This window comes from Podarcis tiliguerta (assembly GCF_965153285.1).
Source record: "Podarcis tiliguerta genome assembly, chromosome: 8".
Classification (NCBI taxonomy): Eukaryota; Metazoa; Chordata; class Lepidosauria; order Squamata; family Lacertidae; genus Podarcis; species Podarcis tiliguerta.
In genome coordinates, this window is record NC_139541.1 from 11,970,979 (window position 1) to 11,992,405 (window position 21,427).

A 21,427-nucleotide genomic window follows, 5' to 3' on the forward strand; every position below is an offset into this window, starting at 1 on the left:
GAAAAATGTGTTTTTAATCCTAATCCCTACCAGGTGGAACCAGGTAGAAAACAGCAGCTCAGTATGGGAGACCTAAATTATAATAATAATTTTATTTTTTCTATTTATATTCCGCCCTTCCCGGTTCAGAAAACCGGGCTCAGGGCAGCTAACAACAAATTTAAAACAATTGAGGTAACAAAAACCCCATAAAATACAGTATAAAACATGAATAACAATAAATTCAGAATTCAAAAATCAATTTAGGGGGAACCAAGGAACAAGAGTTCCTCTGAGCATGCACAAAGTCCAGGCGGTTTGAATCAGTACCACTGGGACTGAAAAGGTCTCCAATTTGTCAGGCGTCGTTCAAATTTGTCGGTTGGTTTGTTTGCAAAGCCTTACTGGGTATAAGCGACAGGGTTTAGTAACTTTTAGAAGGCAGGTTTTTCGTGTTTGATATTGACGCAAGGATCCTGGGGAACACATTCAAATCTGGGTGTCTCTGTGTGAAAATTGCTTCGCAGATAAAACTCTTGTTGCACCCCCACCACCCATATAATTCTTGGCTTGGCTGTTGTTGTTATGCCTAGAGTCTAAAAAAGGGTGTGTGTGTTAGGGCAGCAACTTAGGCCTGGAGGAGCTAATGTGGACCCCTGAACCTCTGGGTGTGGCCCCCAGAAGCCTCCCCAGGCCACGCCTCTCCCTAGCCCTGCCTTGCACCCTCTTGGAGGGATTTTGCCTGGCTGAAAGTGGCTTCCCTGAAGGTCTCCTACTTTGCAAGAGGGAAGTTGCAGAGAGCAACCAGTTCCACGTATGAAGAAAGGTTGCTGTGTTTCGGTCGTTGAGAGGACTAAGAAGAGACCTGCTAGAAGCGTATACAATTAAGGAAAGTTTCCCTCCATCTCTCATGACACTAGAATCGGTGGGCGTGCAACGCAGCTGAATGTTTGAAGATTCAGGTCCGATACAGGAAAATCCTCCTTCACATTTGTTGCTGCTGCTGTTGTTGTTTAGTTGTGTCCGCCTCTTCGTGACCCCATGGACCAGAGCACGCCAGGCACTCCTGTCTTCCACTGCCTCCCGCAGTTTAGTCAAACTCATGCTGGTAGCTTCGAGAACACTGTCCAACCATCTCATCCTCTGTCGTCCCCTTCTCCTTGTGCCCTCCATCTTTCCCAACATCAGGGTCTTTTCCAGGGAGTCTTCTCTTCTCACGAGGTGGCCAAAGTTTTGGAGCCTCAGCTTCAGGATCTGTCCTTCCAGTGAGCACTCAGGGCTGATTTCCTTCAGAATGGATAGGTTTGATCTTCTTGCAGTCCATGGGACTCTCAATTCTCCAGCACCAGAATTCAAAAGCATCATTTCTTTGGCGATCAGCCTTCTTTATGGTCCAGCTCTCACTTCCATACATCACTACTGGGAAACCTCCTTCACATAGCGGAGAGCTAACCTGCGGAACTCGCTGCCACAAGAGGTAGCGGTGGTCACCAACTTGGACGGCTTTAAAAGAGGATGGGACAAATTCACAGAGGAGAAGAGGGCTATGGATTGCTCCTGGTCGCAATGGCCCTGTTCTGCCTCCACAGTCAGAAGTAGTGATGGAACTTGCAGGAGGAGAGAGGGATGTTGTGATCAGATGCTGTTTCTGAGTTTCTGTTTTGTGGCATCTGGTCAGCCACTGTGAGAACAGGATGCAGATTAGATGGGCCACTGGCTTGATCTGGCAGAGCTCTTATGTTTTTAACTCTGCAAAGGTAAAATCCACAGCGGTATATAAGCGTACCAGCCAAACATTTCTCCTGAAATAGCAATTTTCCTCCATGCTGGTCCCCACGACATTGCAGAGTACAGCTCACGAAAGCCACCATGCTGCTTTCTGCCTGCAGATTCTTAAGGAGGGGGAAAAAACTGCAAGACATATTTCCAAAAACCTGGTTGCTTAATCAGCCTGTTATTCAGCTTATTTCCATAAGCCCACTTAATTTAATTGCTGTTTTCTTCCCAGTGATTACCTGGCGTTTGGTTTTGAGAGCTAGCTTTGCTGTTGACAGCCTAAATATTTACATTGTTTCCTTATGTTGATGGTCAAAAACAAATGTTGTGCGGGATTAAGTAGATTCAATACGGATAAAAGAAAGCCCTCCTCCGCCCAAGGCGTAGTTAAACTATGGAACTCCTTGCCACAACAGGCGGTACTGACCGGTGGCCGCCAACTTGGATGGTGCATTTTCATGAAAGACCGTCAGCACGTGCTCAGAGGTGCCCTGTTTCCATGTATGTCTCTTATTCCCATTTGTGGATCACTCAGGGATTGATTCCCCCATTTTCACTTTTTCCTTAGAGCAAGCCTGGGGGCCTCCCTCCACGTTGGGGCTGGTGAACTCTTTACGTGCACAGTGGCTAGGGGTGAGCATCTTGTCCTAAGGGTGTCCCCAAGCTTTCTTTCCTGAAGTTTTGGCTTTGTGGCCGGAGGAACAGGGATGCAGGGTATTGCGAAACGTAGATCCCGGAGGTGACATATGAACTTTGGAATCTGGGGGCCTTTATAAAAAAAGAGAGAGCTGTTTTGGGAAACCAGGAAGACGGGGATTTCCAAAATGTCATGGAAAGGCAGGTTTTAATATGTATATCCCAGACCAGATGGCGGTGGTCAAGGTGGAAGTCCAATACTGGCCTCTAGTGGCAGCTGGGGGGAAAGTATTTATTTTTCAACGGCTGTTACAATTGCACTACAGTGGTACCTCGGGTTACATACGCTTCAGGTTACAGACCCAGAAATAGTGCTTCAGGTTAAGAACTTTGCTTCAGGATGAGAACAGAAATTGTGCTCCAGCAGCGCGGCAGTAGCAGGAGGCCCCATTAGCTAAAGTGGTGCTTCAGGTTAAGAACAGTTTCAGGTTAAGTACGGACCTCCGGAACGAATTAAGTACTTAACCCGAGGTACCACTGTATATTAAAAAAAAACCACACACACCAAGGCCAGTGGCTCACCTAGTCCAGCATCCTGTTCTCACAGTGGCCCAGAGATGCCCCTCTGGGAAACCGGCAAGCAGGATTCGAACGCAGGAGCAGCTCTGACCTCCTGCGGTTTCCAGCAGCTGGTACCTAGAAGCATTACTGCCTCCAGGTTTTCTTTCCTCCTCTGTCAACGAGAGGCTTTTAGCAATCCATTTCCAAAGCCCAGCCATTAGAGGACGGTGTGTGTGTGTGTGTGTGTGTGTGTGTGTGTGCAGACAGGCAGAGAGCCAGCAAGAGGCGAGGCCTGGCATCTTCAGAAGGATGCTGAGCCTTGGTGGGGGGTGGAGCAAAGCAGCCGAGGAGGGCGAGGCGGAAATATTGATCGCTGCCTTGCCTGGGCACTGTCAGCATAAAGGCAAGAGGGAGAGAAATTGCGCCTTCCACTGCAGCGAAAGGAGCTGAGGATAAAATGGCGCAGCAGCCTTTGGAAGCTGGAGCTGCAGACTCGGGGCCCACAAGCTGCCTTTAAGGGTAGGTCAACTGAGCTGATTTGGGGATAATTTCTCCCACTGCATAGTCTGCCCCATTGCTGCGATTTGGGTAGTGGGCGGGGGTTGAGACTCGAAGCCACAAACCTCTTCCCTCCCCACTGTGTTTTCCTCTTGTGCTGCTGCTCTTAGATAGCAAGCCTGTGGGGAGGGAGCCTCTGGTTTTGAGTAGCTGCAGGGGAGCTGTGCTGGGAGCTCTTTTGGCACGAGTGCGAGGTGTAGTTGCTCGAAAGCCGGGTGTGTGTGTGTGAGGGGAGGAGGAGCCTCAGGTTCGGGGGCCAAATGTATCCGCTCTCCCCAGTTGACCTTCCAGAAGTGCTTTTTGCTTGGCTGCAAAAGTTTCCTTGAACTCTGTTTGCGTGTAATAGCTAGCCTAATGTGCAGAGGTGAAATTTGCATCTGTTGCTTCCGTCCACTTTTGCAAATGGACCCGCCCACCTCTGACACGTGACCTCGGAAGGGAATTGCTTGCTCAGCTTTTGCTGTAAGTTGTGCCAAGAAAGTATCAGTCATCCTCTGTGGGAGGGACTTCATAACTTAGGGGCTGCCACCGAGAAGGCCCTGTTCTGAACCAACCTCTGAGAGCAGCAGAGGAACCAAAAAGACCCTATTTGCCGATCTTAACCCCCCCCCCCCAATCCACCAAGGGGGAAGAATGTAGCCTTTCGGCTATTTGGGGTATGACTCATTTAGGATTTTAAACTTTAACGTTTAAAACATTTTGATTAAACAAAATTTCACTAAAGTCAAATAAGGGCTCCACGGGGTTGTCAGTTGTGACTTAAGAACATCAGGAGTGCACAGCTGGATCAGGCCGATCGCCCCTCAGGTCCAGCATTGTGTTCTCACAGTTGCCCAACCAGATGCTCCAAAATCCACAGGCAGGATTCGAACTCAAGACCATCCTCGCCTCCTGCAGTTTCCTGCAACTGGTATTCAGACGCACTGAGGCCTCCAGCCGTGGAGGCATGGCTTGGCCGTCATGGCTGGTAGCCGCCAGGAACCTAATTCTCCTTCACAGATTTGTCTGCTTCTCTTTTAAAGCCTTCCACGTTGGTGGCAATTTCTGCCTCCTGTGGCAGGGAGTTCCACATTTTAACTGCGCTGCATGAAGACACGTTTTTTGCATCTCCTGAGTCTTTAAACATTCAGCTTCCGTGCGTTCCAGTGAGGGGGAAGGAAGCTTGTTTATGCGCTTTCTCCATGCCACGTATAATTCTAGAAATTTCTGTCATATCACCTTTTACTAGCGTTTTCTCTAAACTAAAAAAATTCCCAAATTTATCTGTTTTATTTATTAGATTCATCATAAGATCTCAGGGCGATTCAACAGGGTAAATATAATAATAATAATAATAATAATAATAATAATAATAATAATAATAATTTTTTATTTATATCCCGCCCCCCCCCCAGCCGAAGCCGGGCTCAGGGCGGCTAACAACAATAAAATAATACAACATTCTAAAATCATTTCATTATAAAATTAATTCAAATCAAATTAATGGCAACCATTGTGCTAGAGTTCTGTGAAGATTGCCAAAGGAGGGGGTCAGGCTGTGCCCTGGCCAAAGGCCTGGTGGAACAGCTCTGTCTTGCAGGCCCTGCGGAAAGATGTCAAGTCCCGCTGGGCCCTAATCTCTTGTGACAGAGCGTTCCACCAGATCGGAGCCACAGCCGAAAAAGCCCTGGCTCTTGTTGAGCCCAGCCTAACCTTTCTGTGGCCTGGGACCTCCAAGATGTTTTTGTTTGAAGACCGTAAGTTCCTCTGTGGGACATACCAGGAGAGGCGGTCCCGTAGGTACGAGGGTTCTAGGCCGTATAGGGCTTTAAAGGTTAAAACCAGCACCTTAAACCTGATCCTGTACTCCACCGGGAGCCAGTGCAGCTGGTATAGCACCGGGTGAATGTGATCTCGCAGCGAGGACCCCGTAAGGAGTCTCGCGGCAGTATTCTGCACCCGCTGGAGTTTCTGGGTCAGTCTCAAGGGCAGCCCCACGTAGAGCGAGTTACAATAATCCAGTCTGGAGGTGACCGTCGCGTGGATCACAGTGGCTAGGTCAGGGCGAGAGAGGTAAGGAGCCAACTGCTTAGCTTGGCGGAGATGAAAAAATGCCGTCTTTGTTATAGCTGCAATCTGTGCCTCCATGGAAAGGGAGGTGTCGAAGATTACACCCAAACTCTTAACGGACGGTGCTGGCACTAATTGCACCCCTGCAAGAGATGAGAGTTGCCCCCCCAATCTGATATCGTCCCGACCCAGCCAAAGGACCTCTGTCTTTGAAGGATTTATCTTCAACCGGCTCCCACGTAACCATCCAGCCACAGCTTCCAAAATGCTGCTTTTTGGCTAGAACACTTAGGAGTGTGTGTGTGTGTGTGTGTGTGTGTGTGTGTAGCAGCTTTTCTCTGGGTTGTAAAGCGAAACACCCTTTTAAAAATCACTCCTGCGAGTTCAAGAACCTTGCAAGTGTCGCAAACCGGTTTGGCAAAGTCTGTAAAAGAGCACCGACTTTCTGTGTTTGCCGAGAAACCACATTGCGAAGACCTGGAGGCAAGTGTCCTTGACCGTCTGCCCACGGCTATCCTCTTTCTGAGCCTGAGTTTGAACAGGATCCCTGTTTGCGTACCTGTTTTTTTAAAAGCGAAGAGCAGGTGTGCTGAGCCGCCGGGAGTTTACAGGTCTTTTGGGCTGTGGGGTGTGGAGGAAATGGCTTGAGGCATCCGCCCGTCTCAAGGTTGTCCCTTTTTGCCTTCAGGTTCCTGGGCGCCGTCAGCAATGGGGAGATTGCCGGGAGCGCGCAAACTGGGGTGCGGTCCCACAGCTGGAAACGGAGGAACTCCCGGCGAGGTAATGGCCTTGGGGGACGCGGCATTTGGGCCTGAATAATAATAATAATAATAATAATAATAATAATAATAATAATAATAATTATTTGTACCCCGCCCATCTGGCTGGGTTTCCCCAGCCACTCTGGGCAGCTTCCACAAAGACAAAAAATACGCTAATATGCCATACATTAAAAACTTCCCTGAACAGGGCTGCCTTCAGATGTCTTCTGAATGTCAGGTAGTTGTTTATCTCTTTGACATCTGATGGGAGGGCGTTCCACAGGGCGGGCGCCACTACCGAGAAGGCCCTCTGCCTGGTTCCCTGTAGCTTTGCTTCCCGCAATGAGGGAATCGCCAGAAGGCCCTCGGCACTGGACCTCTGTGTCCGGGCAGAATGATGGAGGTGGAGACGCTCCTTCAGGTATACTGGGCCGAGGCTGATTAGGGCTTTAAATGTCAACACCAGCACTTTGAATTGTGCTCGGAAACGTACTGGGAGCCAATGGATTCCTTGTGTTGATTCCTGTGTTGCAGGGCGTGGACTAGATTACACCTGGGACCCCTCCCAACCTTAAGAGTCTTTGATTCCGTCATTCATTCATTCATTCATTCATTCATTCATTTATTCATTCATGTTAAAGTGTTAGTTCTGACCTTGAAAGCCCTAAACGGCCTCTGTTCTGTATACCCGAAGGAGCGTCTCCATCCCCGTCGTTCAGTCCGGACACTGAGGTCCAGCTCCAAGGGCCTTCTGGCAGTTCCCTCCTTGCAAAAAGTGAGGTTACAGGGAAGCAGGCGGAGGGCCTTCTCGGTGGTGGCGCCCGCCCTGTGGATCGCCCTCCCATCAGATATCAAGGAAATAATCAACCACCTTACTTTTAGAAGACACCTGAATGCAGCCCTGTTTAGGGAAGTTTCCATCATCATCATCATTTTTTTATTTGTATACCGTCTTTCTATCTTACAATACTCAAGGCAGTTTACGAGCTGAAGATCTAGCAATCTAATGCGATACAAAAATGTGATAATAAAACAAAACTTTAAAATAAGCAACCTACATCAAAAAGTAACACTCAGCAATTGTTATAGTATAAAATAATAATATCAACAGATAAAAGTTAAACAGAAATCCACTCAACAGTTACAATAAATAATTTCTAAGCTATAATCAGTAAAAGAACGGCAAGCCACAGTACGTAAAATAATACAATACAAATTCAGAAGCAGAGACTAGAGGGTAGAAAGAGGCCTTGCCTGATGGAGTCTTTTAATGTTTAATGCTGTATTGTATTTTTAATATTAGGTTGTGAGCCACCCAGAGTGGCTGGGGAAACCCAGCCAGATTGGTGGGGTATAACTAATAAATAACAACAACAACAACAACAACAACAACAACAAACAACAATAACAACTAATAATAATAATAATAATAATAATAATAATAATAATAATAAATAAATAAATAAATAAATTATTATTACGCAAAGGTTGGGTGGCTATCTGTCCGGCATCCTTTAGCTGTGATTCCTGCTTTGCCGGGGGTTGGACTAGATGACTCTTAAGGTCCCTTTCAATGCTACAGTTCTATGATCTGAGGGTTTGGGGAGTACTCTGGACTCTTTACCATACAAACATTCATGTTTTCGTTCCAGCAACCCACAGGTTGTACCCAGCTTAATGAATGAACCCAGAACCATAGGATGCTGTGTCATATATGGAGCCTGGATCATTGATCCATCTAGTTCAGAGTCGCCTGCACTGACTGGCAGCAGCTCTCCAGGATTTCAGCCCTGCCAGGAGATGCTGCCAGTGTAGGTTGAGCTTTGGACCTTCTGCCCGCCAAGCAGGTGTTCTGCCACTGATGTGGCCCCTCGGCTCAATATTCTGGTCCTCGTGGTTCTGTATAAAAGGAAACATAAGAAGCTGCCTCTCACCGAGTCAGACCATTGGTCCACCTGGCTTAGTATTGTCTGCACTGACTGGTAGCAGCTCTCCAGGATTTCAGGCAGGGGTCTCTCCCAGCCCTGCCTGAAGATGCTGTCGGGGATTGAACCTGGGACCTTCTGCACGCGAGGCAGGTGCTCTACCCACTGAGCCACAGTCCTCCCCTGGTTATGCCACGCCAGTTGCCTTCAGTGGGTCTACTCTGTCAAACAGTGAGCATGCACCCCAAGCTTCTAGACCTCATTGTGGCTTTTCTGTCCCTTCCTTACTGATCGAGCAACATGATCCTGTGCACAGGCAGTGTTCCGAAAATGCTGTGCAGTGGGAAAACAGTTGCCGGTTCAACCAGAGTTTCCGGGCGGTAGAAATTTCCCCGTTTATTTTATTTTTATTTTTTCTGGCCTCGAATCCAGCCACTGCCTCTTCCCACCTTGTGTTGATGTCGTTCCAGGTGGTCAGGCTAACCCCCCAGCCCCAGAAGATGTGATCTATGATGACGTTCCTTACGAAAATGTGGACCTGATCCAGCGTGGTACGGCACCTCCCACAATGCCTCCTTTACCTATCTAGGTTCTGTGTCTTGTTACCTTGAGCACTATCGTTTCCCCTCCTCCCTATTGATTTTAAATCACAACCACCTGCATTGTTTTCCTGAAAGCATCTTCATCAACACTGAACTCCAAGCCACGGTTCATCAAACGACGATTCACCAAACCGGGGTTTGTTTGAGATGTAGGGTGGCTTTTTCAAATTGCTGTTTTCCTTGTGCAGAAAAAAGTACACAATGAACTTAGTGCAGGCGAAGGAAGATAACACAACTCTATAGTAAGTGTTCTGTAGATCCTCTATTTTAATTTCACTTCCGGCTAAGCTACAGGAAAGCAACTGCATGGGTTGGGCTAGATGATTTTTTTGGGGGTCTCTCCCAAATCTACAGTTCTACGATTCTAATTTCCAGCACTGAAGGTCTCTAGCCTGGAAGGTTTTGCAAAGCGGCCAGCCTTTTCCTGCCTTAATTCATCACACTGGAAACGTTATTCCTCGTTCTCTGTGTTATTTCCTCCTTCCACTTTCAGGGGCTGCCTTGCTCTGCCTGTCGTCTCTCATCATATTCTATTCACACCCTTTTTCCTTTCCTTCTCTCCCTTGGAAGGTTCCTGTTTCAGAGGACCAGTATCCACCCATCACCATCCTTCCCCAGTCGCGCCCACTGTTGCGTCTCTGCGGTCCTTTTCGCTAACTCCCTGTCTCGTCCTTCCAGATTCCGACAGGAGCCTCATCTACGAAGATGTCCATCAAGATGGACCACAGGAGACTGAAGATCTAGGCTGGAGCTCCAGCGAGTTCGAGAGCTACAGCGAGGAATCTGGGGAGGAGAGCAAGCCGGGTGCTGAACCAACAAAGCACAAAGTCTCTTTCCAGCCAAAGGTAACAGGAGAGGGAGAGAATCTTGCACGTCCCTCGTCGGAGGCAATACCCCATAATAGCAGTGGCTGGGAATCACCACCAGGGAGAGCTCTGGTCCTGCTTGTGGGATCCCCATTGGATGGGCTGCTGGCCTGATCCAGCAGCCAGGTGGTTCTAATGCTCGTGTGGCCTGCTTGTCCTTGAGGACTAGGAATTTAGGACTCCAGTCTGAGTGAACACCAATATCTGCTCTGATTTGTTCTCCATGCTTCAAATGAGCACAGAGCAGGGAGGCTGGCGCTCTTCAGATGTTGCTGGACCACAACTCCCATCATCCCTGACCCATCGGGGCTGGGGAGCGGTGGGGAGTTGGGGTCCAGCAACGCCTGGAAGGTTGAAGGTTCCCTGCCTCTGAACTAGACTGTCCCTTGCCTTCACCACCCTTGGCTACCTCCACTTCACTTCTCCTAGCTGCCTCCACCACTTGCCTTCACTGACCCTAGCTCCTTCCACCACTCACTTTCATGGCCCCTACTTCATCTCTTGCCTTCACTGACCCTAGCTGCCTCCATCACTCACTTTCGTGGCCCCTACTTCATCTCTTGCCTTCACTAACCCTAGCTGCCTCCATCACTCGCTTTCATGGCCCCTAGTTCATCTCTTGCCTTCACTGACCCTAGCTGCCTCCATCACTCACTTTCGTGGCCCCTACTTCATCTCTTGCCTTCACTGACCCTAGCTGCCTCCATCGCTTGCCTTCACTGACCCTAGCTGTCTCCATCACTTGCTTTCACTGACCCTTGCTGCCTCCATCACTCGCCTTCATGACCCCTAGATCATCGCTTGCCTTCACTGACCCTAGCTCCTTCCATCACTTGCTTTCATGGCCCCTACTTCATTGCTTGCCTTCACTGACCCTAGCTCCCTCCATCACTTGCCTTCACTGACCCTAGCTCCCTCCATCACTTGCCTTCACTGACCCTAGCTTCTTCCATCACTCGCCTTCATGACCCCTAGATCATCACTTGCCTTCACTGACCCTAGCCTCCATCACAACCCTGTCTTCTTTTAATATGGGGAACCTGTGACCACTCTGGATTCAGCCAGATTAGAAGTCCCATTATCCCTGACCGTTGCCCATGCTGGCCGCTGGGGCTGCTGAAAGTGAAAGAGTCCAGCCACATTTTGTTTCCTTACACGGCAGTTATCACCCACCTTTTTCCTCTTAAGGAGCTCCAGGTGGCATATATAGCACTCCCGCCTCCTTTAATCCCCATAGCAACTCTGTGAGGGAGGTTTGGCTGAGAGAAGGCAGTGACTGTCCCCTCAGGTCACACCCAGTGAGCATCATGGCCCGGTGGAGGGATTCGAACCCCAGTCCTGGTCCAGCACTCTAACCATTATGCCGCACCCACTCAAATAAGGGATCAGGGACGGAGGGCCCTTTCTAGACAGTCAAAGGCTGTGTCAGGGCTGCTTATGGCTGTTGGCTGTCCTAACCCCGCTGCTAATTTGAGGGTGGCTTGCTGGTGGTTTGGGGTCTTTTGCCTTTTGTTCTGGGTCTTGGCTTAGAGCATCGTGTGTCTGCTTACCTGGATTTTTCTGTCTCTGCTTCCCCCCTCCTTGCTGCCGCGGCTTCCTCTGTCCTCATGCTGGCTTTTTTTTGGGGGGGGATACCAGCTTTCTCCTGACCTTCATAGGTTGAAGGAGAGGTACTCCCGGACTAAGAGGGACATCCAGGCTTTGAAAGTCGGGGGGAGAGATATGCTGAAGCAAAGATACGACGGCAAGGTACTGTCTTTCCTCTGCACCCCCTCGATTCCCCCCCCACTTCTCTTCTGTGTTTGGGTCGCGAATCACACTCTTCCTTTCTGCCAACCCGTTGCCCCCCTCTCTCTCTCTCTCTCTCTCTCTCTCTCTCGGCTTTGCAGAAATTAACCTATTAAAATCTAAAAACACTAAAACGCTGCATCTTTTTCGCCTTGCAGTTTCCTGTCCTACACAGGAAGGGAAGATTTCTGCACTCCAAGGGGTGGGGTGGGGGTGCTGCCAGCCAGGGGGTGGGGCCAGAGGCCAAAGTAGGTGGAGAATAATTGTACTTTTGCAAAGGTACCCCAAGAGTCATCTAAGTCCAACCCCCTGCAATACAGCAGCTGTAAACACTATTTATTGCATTTATATGCCATGGCGCAAGGCCTCCTTTAAACCCCACAACAACCCTGCAAGGTAGGTTAGGCTGCGAGGCAGTGACTGCCCCCCACAAGGTCGCCAGTGAGCTTTATCCCAGCGGGGATTCGAATTCTGCTCTCCCAGGTCCAACACTCTAACCACTGCACCACTTGGCTTGTTTCCACGCACACGACTGTCTCTCTGGCTCTGCCGTCCAAGCAAGCAAGAGGCATGATCGGAGCTCAAGGCAAAAACACTGAGATTCCTTACCAAAGCTGAACTTGTTATTATATTCCCTGCTCCTTTGTTGCTCTGTTTATTCCTATGAGCCACCCATCAGAAATAATAATAATAATAATAATAATAATAATAATAATAATAATAATAATATATTTATTGTCATTGCTCCCTTCGGGGACAACGAAATTACTTGACTGCTCCATAAAAACACCAATTAAACAATACAGTATAATACAGCAAGGGAGATTAGATGACTTTCAAAGTCCGGGCTTCCCATTCAGAGCCAAGATCGCTCTGGAGAAGAAGCTGTTCTTATGACGGCTCGTTCTTGTCTTCATCGTCCTGTATCTCCGTCCCGACGGCAAGAGCTCGAAGAGACAGTGACCAGGATGCGATGGATCTTTTACCATGTCCAGTGCCTTCCTATGGCACCTTGTGGCATAAATCTGCTCTAAGGTGGAGAGTGGGCAGCCAACAATGCTCTCTGCTGCCTTAACAACCCTGCACAACCCCATCCTGTCCTGGGTAGTACAGCTTCCGTACCACACACATAAGCCATAAGTGAGCACGCTCTCAATGGCACAGTGATGGAAGGCAAGCAGCAGTTTCTGCGGAAGATGGTTTTTCCTTAGTATTCTCAAAAAGTACAGTCTCTGCTGCGCCTTCTTCACAAGCCCCCTTGTGTTGACACTCCAGGACAGATCCTCTTGTAATTCAATGCCCAAAAATCTGAACATTGTTAAAGTGGAGAGGGGCGGGCAACCTGGGAGATGCCCCCTCACCTAAATTATAAATCCAAGCTAGTGTATAAAGTCTTTGCAAGTATTTTAAACCACTATTTTTAGTAGAAAGGTGCTTTAAAACAACAACAACAACAACCCTGTGCCGTTTTGCAATATGTGGGCTGCAGATGTGGGTGGCGCTGTGGTCTAAAGCACTGAGCCTCTTGGGCTTGCCAATCAGAAGGTTGGCGGTTTGAATCCCCTTGATGGAGTGAGCTCCTGTTGCTTGCTCCCAGCTCCTGTCCACCTAGCAGTTCGAAAGCACACCAGAGCAAGTAGATAAATAGATACCACTGCAGTGGGAAGGTAAACAGCGTTTCCATGCACTCTGGTTTCCATCACAGTGTCCCGTTGCACCAGAAACGGTTTAGTCCTGGTGGCCACATGACCCAGAAAGCTGTCTGTGGCCAAATGCTGGCTCCCTCAGCCTGAAAGCGAGATGAGCACTGCAACCCCATAATCGCCTTTGACTGGATTTAACCGTCCAGGGGTCCTTTACCTTTATCTTTATATGGGCTGCATTCAAATTCTTGTAGGCCTAGTTCCCTGTAACTTCGCTTCTCGCAGGGAGGGAACCGCCTGAAGGCCCTCGGAGCTGGACCTCAGTGTCTGGGCTGAACGATGGGGGTGGAGACGCTCCTTCAGGTATACTAGGCCGAGGCCATTTTGGGCAGGCTTCCTGAAACTCAGCCCTCCAGATGTTGTTGGCCTACAACTCCCATGATCCCTAGCTAGCAGGACCAGTGGTCAGGGATGATTGGAATTGTAGTCTCAAAACATCTGGAGGGCCGAGTTTGAGGAAGCCTGGTTTAGGGCTTGTAAGGTCAGCACCAACACTTTGAAGTGTGAAATTCTTTGAAAAGAAGTTGATTGCTGGATGAGATGGGCGCTGGGCATGATCCAGCCCAGCTTCTCCTTACGTTCTTGTGCTGATTTCTCTCCTTCTGCGCCTGGTTCCTCGCAGATGACCCAGCTGATGAAAGCGGCCAAGAGTGGCACGAAGGATGGCCTCGAGAAGACCAAGATTGCCGTCATGAGGACTTTCATGAATAGGAAGGATGTTCCAGGTAACATTTCATTCTGTTAGTGTTAGCCGTGCTTTCTTGGGTGACAGTGCAAAGGACCCAAGAGCCCTGCTGGATCGCAGCAAAGACCTCTCCAGTCCAGAATCCTTTTTCCCATGTTAACCAGTCGGATGCCTTCAGGAAGGGCTCTCCTCTCCCTATCCTGAATGAACTTTTCACCCATTTTGATGCCTAGCCATGGCTTCTTCCCAAGAAACTTGGCACCCTCTGTCTCCAAGATGAAGGACGGGATGCTCAGAGGCCACAAACCATGATGGCTATGTTCTCTCTCCACTGATGGCTCAGGACTGCAATGCCTCAAGGACCGCCTCTCTATTCTATTACAGTGACCTCGGGTTACATACGCTTCAGGTTACAGACTCCGCTAACCCAGAAATATTACCTCAGGTTAAGAACTTTGCTTCAGGATGAGAACAGAAATCGTGCTCCGGCGGCAGCGCAGCGGTGGCGGAAGGCCCCATTAGCTAAAGTGGTGCTTCAGGTTAAGAACAGTTTCAGGTTAAGAATGGACCTCCAGAACAAATTAAGTTCTTAACCCAAGATACCACTGTATTCTGTTTCTATGCCACTTTTTATTTATTCAAATAAATCCCGAAGCGGCTTACAAACAAAAGATAAACATAACATCATGGAACATCACGAATATGGCGTAAATCGTATGGAAAACATAACAGATCATCAGTAAAACAATCCCAAATTCCAAATAAAACAATTATCATCCATGTAACGCTATTAGCAAAAACAACAACTAAAAATAAGCTACACCAAAAATTGTATTATAGGATTCACAAAGTAAGACAGCATTCATATCTATCAAACAATATTAACAACATATGAAGATGCCCAGACTCTGAGATCTTCTGAGGCCCTTCTTAATGTGCCTCCTCCTCTAGAGGTCCAGAGGGTGGCAACATGAGAACGGGGCCTTCTCTGCAGTGGCTCCCCATCAGTGGAATGCTCTTCCCAGGGAAGTTCGCCTGGCGCCTTCATTATACAGCTTTCGTGTCAGGCAAAAATGTTCCTTTTTAACCAGGCCTTTGACTGATTGACATCCAATGCCCTTTTAAAATGTGTTGGAGGGGAATTATTGGATAGTTTTGTTATTATTTTTATTACCTATTTGGTATTTTTATATTGCGATTTTATGTTGTAACCACCTTGAGACCTGCAAGTATAAGGCGGTACAGTGGTACCTCAGGTTACAGATGCTTCAGGTTACAGACGCTTCAGGTTACAGACTCTGCTAACCCAGAAATAATACCTTGGGTTAAGAACTTTGCTTCAGGATGAGATCAGAAATCGTGCGGCGGCAGCGGGAGGCCCCATTAGCTAAAGTGGTGCTTCAGGTTAAGAACAGTTTCAGGTTATGAAAGGACCTTCGGAACGAATTAAGTACTTAACCCAAGGTTATCACTGTATACAAATTTAATAAATAATAATAATAATGGCTACTGTAGTGGTTCTAGGGATTGCTTGTGCGTAAGTTGCCTTTACTCATGGCTAGCTTGGATGGTTGAACCCTTTCTGACAGGACAGCCTCTAATCCGTGGCTGCCTCAGTCGCTGGCAGAATCCGTCAGTGGGCGTTTCTTAAACCGCTTCCAACATAAAAGCTGTTTGACGCCCAGTCTCCTCCCCCGTTGCCTGCGCGAAAGCTTTCTGCGCAAGGTGGGTGTGGGCAAAGGAGCACTTGTGCCCTCTCCGCTGGTCTCCTGCGAAGAGTCCTGGAGCCACCTCTCCGATTCCTCTATCTCCTCCCCTTCTCCACTGGTGTTACGCTGATTACCTTCCCCAGCGGATGGGCTATCCCTCCTCCTACTAGGACCCTCTCCTCCATCGTCCGGGAGCCTCCTCTCCGCCTCCCGCTCCGATGGCAGTTCCCTGACAGCTACCATTGCTGGGAATCACAACTGGGGAGTGTTGCTGTTGTCCTCAGGTCCCGCTTATAGGATTCTCATTATGGAAACCTCGTTGGCTACCATGGGAACAAGTTGCTGCCCTGATCCGGTGGCAAAGCTGTTCTTAAGTTTCTCAGGTTTGGTCTTTCCCCGTCTGGAATTCCCAGACACTTTCTCTTTCATTTCACTTCAGAGGTTGAGTCATACATTCACATCCTGCTTCTGTCTTCATCACAACCGCTTCCATTGAGTCACTGAGAAAAACTCCTGTGCGCTGCAGAGAGGACGATGAATTTTGCGCACGTCACAGGAATGGCTCTTGTCATGTGGCTTCTGGTGCAGCAAAACATCCTGCGCTTAAAAATAGCATAAGACTCATGCACGGGCGTCGTCAGGATTTGTTAGGGAGGGCAGGATTCATGTTAGTAAGGAGGCAGAACTGAGTTATCTGCTACACGATTGATCGGTTCGTTAAGTACCGTATTTTTTGCTCTATAAGACTCACTTTTCCCCTCCTAAAAAGTAAGGGGAAATGTGTGTGCATCTTGTGGAGCGAATGCAGGCTGCGCAGCTATCACAGAAGCCAGAACAGTAAGAGGGATTGCTGCTTTCACTGCGCAGCGATCCCTCTTGCTGTTCTGGCTTCTGAGATTCAGAATATTTTTTCCCTTGTTTTCCTCCTCCCAAAACTAGGTGCGTCTTGTGGTCTGGTGCGTCTTATAGAGCGAAAAATACAGTATTTTTGTTTATTTACTTTGTGGGGTGGGGTGGGGTGGGGGGCAGCTATGCCCATGGAGCCATGGGGTGTCTAAAGAGAAGCTCTTTGGGCATGAACTCAGCACACCCACCCACTGGCGGAGGAAGAGGAGTGGGGTGGGGAGTGCACTGCCCCCGGCAGCGTGATCCTCATGGGGTCCCATCGTGGCTGTCCCTATGCCCGCGCTGGGTGCCGTGCCCCCACAGGTGGCATGCTACACCCCCGGGATGCATGCGAGCCCCAGCTCTCCACTCCCCGGTGCTGGAGCATGAAGCTCTGCCACTGCATACCTCCCTGTTCCTAAAAATAAAATAAAAATCCACTGTCCTACTTAGGGGATGAGTGTCTAGCACCATGGTTGTAGCTGTACAGTGATACCTCTGGATGCAAACGGGATCCGTTCCGGAGCCCCGTTCGCATCCTGAGTAGAACGTAACACGTGACTGCGCGACTCACGTTTCACCGCTTCCACGCAGGCGCGTGACGTCATTTTGAGCATCTGCACGTGCGCGAGCGGGCAAAACCCGGAAGTAACACGTTCCGTTACTTCTGGGTCGCCGTGGAGCGTAACCTGAGAACGCTCAGCCTGAAGCATATTTAACCCGTGGTATGACTGTACAGTCGTACCTCAGGTTAAGTACTTAATTCATTCCGGAGGTCTGTTCTTAACCCGAAACTGTTCTTAACCTGAAGCACCACTTTAGCTAATGGGGCCTCCTGCTGCTGCCATGCCTCCGGAGCACAATTTCTGTTCTCATCCTGAAGCAAAGTTCTTAACCCGAGGTACTAGTTGCGTGTTAGCGGAGTCTGTAACTTGAAGCGTATGTAACCCGAGGTACCACTGTAAAGGCTTTCTTTTATAAAAAACAAAAAATCTTGCATTATCCTACACTGTCTTGTAAATCCCTTGATGTGTGCTAAATGTGTCGAGGGGACATATTTATTTCGTTTCTTCTTGCTACGTTTTATATTCCCTCTTTCTTCCAAAGAGGCTGCTATGGTTTTGCTCTTCTCTTCCCTGGATGATGAGGCACCCTTGGTGAGGATGCTTTGGGTTCGGCCCGTCAGCCTGGGTCTTCTGTCCGATGGGGACGGCATTTCCCCACCTCCAGCCTGCAGGGATCTGAGATTACATCCGCGAGCTCCTTTTCGTAACCTTGGGTGCAGCTCAACAGGCCCTGGAGATTTGAATTCATAGCTAGGTGTTCCCTTACTTTTTCTATCTTTTCCTATCTTGGGCTATAGCCCTTTCCTTGCATCATTTATTCTGTTATTACCAGGTTGGGCATTGCTTTCCCTTTGGGTTAAGACAGAGGCAAAGTAGGTGTTTTATCAGTTCTGCCTTCTCTCATCTTTAGAGGAAGCTGTGGCTGTTTAAAGCGATGTTTTTTTTCTGGCGGTACTCAAGCGTACGCAGTAACGGCACCTTTTCCCCCTGTGAAGAAAATCACTGGTGATGTTGTAGGGCTTTAAATGTACCTCCTCCTCCTCCTCCTCTTCCTTCTTCTGCAATCCCTCGTAGCCGAGTAAGATTGTCTTCCATAAACACGGTTTTCACAGTGAGTCCATAAGTGACTGTGGAGGGCAATTCTGGATCTACACATCTTTCCACAGTGGGGACCCACTGGCGGACAAAGGTGGGGGCGGGGCTGGGTGCCATCCCGGGTGTGTGTGTGTGCCACCATGGCCGCCCCTGCCCCCCCGGGACTCAACCCCCCCAAGACACTCGCTGCTTGCTGTGGACCCCTGGGACTTGTGTCACTTTCCGCGCACACCCCAGGATGTATCCAGGGCAGCTGTTTACCAGCTCCATCTGGTACGCAGGCTGAGACCCTACCTGCCTGCGGACTGTCTCACCAGAGTGGTGCATGCTCTAGTTATCTCCCACTTGGACTACTGCAATGTGCTCTATGTGGGGCTACCTTTGAAGGTGACCCGGAAACTACAACTAATCCAGAACGCGGCAGCTAGACTGGTGACTGGGAGCAGCCGCCGAGACCATATAACACTGGTCTTGAAAGACCTACATTGGCTCTCAGTTCGTTTCCGAGCACAATTCAAAGTGTTGGTGCTGACCTTTAAAGCTCTAAACGGCCTCGGTCCAATATATCTGAAGGAGCGTCTCCTCCCCCATCGTTCTGCCTGGACACTGAGGTCCAGCTCTGAGGGCCTTTTGGCGGTTCCCTCACTGCGAGAAGCCAAGTTACAGGGAACCAGGCAGAGGGCCTTCTCGGTAGTGGCGCCCGCCCTGTGGAACGCCCTCCCATCAGATGTCAAAGTGATAAACAACTACCTGACATTCAGAAGACATCTGAAGGCTGTCAGGGAAGTTTTTAATATGTGACATTTTAGTGTATTTTTCATCTCTGTTGGAAGCCGCCCAGAGTGGCTGGGGAAACCCAGCCAGATGGGCGGGGTACAAATAATAAATTATTATTATTATTATTATTATTATTATTATTATTATTATTATGCTGCTCCTAGTGCTGAAAGAGGTAGCTCTGCCACTATGGGGACATAGGATTCCAGGCAGGAGTTGATCATGGTGATTCCTGGCCTGGCAGCCCAAACTCTTGCACAACTGTGAGACCATGCATGTCTGGGAGGGTCAACTAAGTTTTACTCATTGAAATTACCAGAGGATCCCCATGAATTTCAGTGGCTTTCTCTTTCTTTCTTTCTTTCTTTCTTTCTTTCTTTCTTTCTTTCTTTCTTTCTTTTCTTCGTAGCCAAGTATGATTGTCTTCCATAAACACGGTCTTAACAGTGAGTCCGTAAGTGACTGTGGAGGCCAATTCTGGACCCACATGTCCTTCCACAGTGGGGACATAGGTTTACGGGTGGGAGTTGATCGCGGTGAGGGTTTGCCAAACGTGCCTTCCTCTTCGCCTGTTTCTCCCTTTCGTTCTGAGTTTGACTTCAAAGCCCCTGACACCTTTGGTAGGCCCACAGCTTACATGGGGGTTACGTTCGGGCAAAGGCCAAAGCGCGGAAAGTCAGGAAGACCCCCCCCCCCGAACCTCTCCTGCATGACTATCCCTATCTTACCTGCGAGATTTTGCTGGAATCCTATGCAGCCTTCCAGAAGCCTCATGCAACCTTCCCAGAGCCTAATAGAGGTATTATAAAGCCCTTTTAGCAGCAGCAAAATCCAGCGCAGAAAGAGCCTTTTAAGCCCTCTGCCATCCTTACTCGGTTCCAGGAAGCTTGCCTGCCGTCTCGGACAGTCTCTTCTGACTGTTCCTCACCCCCCAAACGAGTCTGTGTTCATTCATTTATTTTCGCAGCATCTGCGCAAAGCTGTAACTAAATCACACGTAAAGTAGCTTTTTTTAAAAAAAAAATTTGTTTGTTTCACAAGGAAATCTTTAATAAAAACAAACAAAGAACAGGTTTATTTGCTGCATGGTGCAGATGGGGCTCATATCAGCTGCTTGCCCCAATTCTGTCTGTCTGTTAGTTTGTTTGTCTGTCTCTCTCATTCACACTCACGGAAAGTACAGCAATCTTTTCGCTTGCGTGTGCCACGCTGAGTTCACAAGGAGGATTCCCAGCCGCAGGGCCTCTGAGGCCACAAAACCCCACTTCCCTCTCTGGGCAGTTACAAAACATCCCTGGGGGGGGGGGTGTACCTCCTTGCAGGATCTGCTTACGTGGGCAAAACGAACAACTGGGAACAAGCGGAACTTGCTTCGATTTTTCATGTTTCTTTCCTCTTGTAGCTTAGCTAACTTAACCAGGGCAAATACATGCATATAGATGCAATTGGAACGCAGCTAGGGCATGTGCCGTCTGAAGCTGCACCCTGGGAGACAAGCACCCACTTTGCTGGTTTGGGGTGGGGGGCAAAAATCCCTTTGGGCTTGCTGCCCCCCTCCCCAGTGGCTGTTGAGAGAACTTCCCTGAAGTTAGCAAGCATGCCTGGCTGTGTAAGGAAGGGGAGAAGAGAGTAAACACAGTATTTTCTTTCTGTTTTTCTCGTGATGTTTCCCTGGCTGTAGGGGACGTGGAGCCAGGCAGGAGCGCCATGGAGCCAGGCAGGAAGCGCTCTTTGTCCTGGACTGGGGAGCTCTCCAAAGCCCACAAGTTGTCAGTGGACAGAGGTACGGATCTGGGGGCCTCTTGCCCTCCCGGATCCTGTCTCCATTCGAGACGAGGTAGCATGATTTGCAGTGGAGTTTTGTTGTGTGTGAGCTTCTGTGTCTTAGCTTGCCTCTGCTAGTGAAGAGGGCCTTGCTGGGGGTTGCCCCCCCCCGGAACCTGCACACTTTGCACATGCTCGAGAGTGCTGTTGTTTTTGCAGAGCCTGCCAAAAGCAGGGCGGTGTTGCTATGGGGGGGGGGGAGGGGGGAATCTGGAAGCCCTGCTCCCAACCACGTACACAAACACAGAGGACCGCTTCGACCTCCCGCAGCCAGAACGCATTGCAACTAGTGGCCTAGAGCAAAGGCACTCTGTGTGTCCTCAGAGACCCTCTGTTATTTATTTAGTTTATAAAAAATATTTCCATACTACTATCTTCAACACCTCCCTTTCCATGGAGGCACAGATTGCAGCTATAACAAAGACGGTATTTTTTCATCTCCACCAAACTAAGCAGTTGGCTCCTTACCTCTCTCGCCCTGACCTAGCCACTGTGATCCACGCAACGGTCACCTCCAGACTGGATTATTGTAACTCGCTCTACGTGGGGCTGCCCTTGAGACTGACCCAGAAACTCCAGCGGGTGCAGAATGCCGCGGCGAGACTCCTTACGGAGTCCTCGCTGCGGGATCACATTCACCCGGTGCTATACCAGCTGCACTGGCTCCTGGTGGAGTACGGCA

General features: G+C 49.1%; 1 protein-coding gene across 23 annotated transcripts in view; it reads left to right on the forward strand.

Moving 5' to 3' along the window:
- Window positions 1-21,427, forward strand: part of ARHGEF10L (Rho guanine nucleotide exchange factor 10 like) — a 154,708-nt gene that overhangs the window by 41,921 nt on the left and 91,360 nt on the right. For 7 of the 23 annotated variants that reach the window (XM_083453697.1, XM_083453696.1, XM_083453698.1 and 4 more), the window contains 4 exons: window positions 6,248-6,339; window positions 8,716-8,796; window positions 9,526-9,692; window positions 13,827-13,929. In XM_083453697.1, the coding sequence (XP_083309823.1) occupies window positions 6,248-6,339; window positions 8,716-8,796; window positions 9,526-9,692; window positions 13,827-13,929 (443 nt within the window). Of the gene's footprint in view, window positions 1-6,247; window positions 6,340-8,715; window positions 8,797-9,525; window positions 9,693-11,351; window positions 11,463-13,826; window positions 13,930-20,602; window positions 20,705-21,427 lie in introns of all 23 variants that reach the window. The other 16 variants (XM_083453694.1, XM_083453695.1, XM_083453702.1 and 13 more) reach the window with 6 other exon arrangements.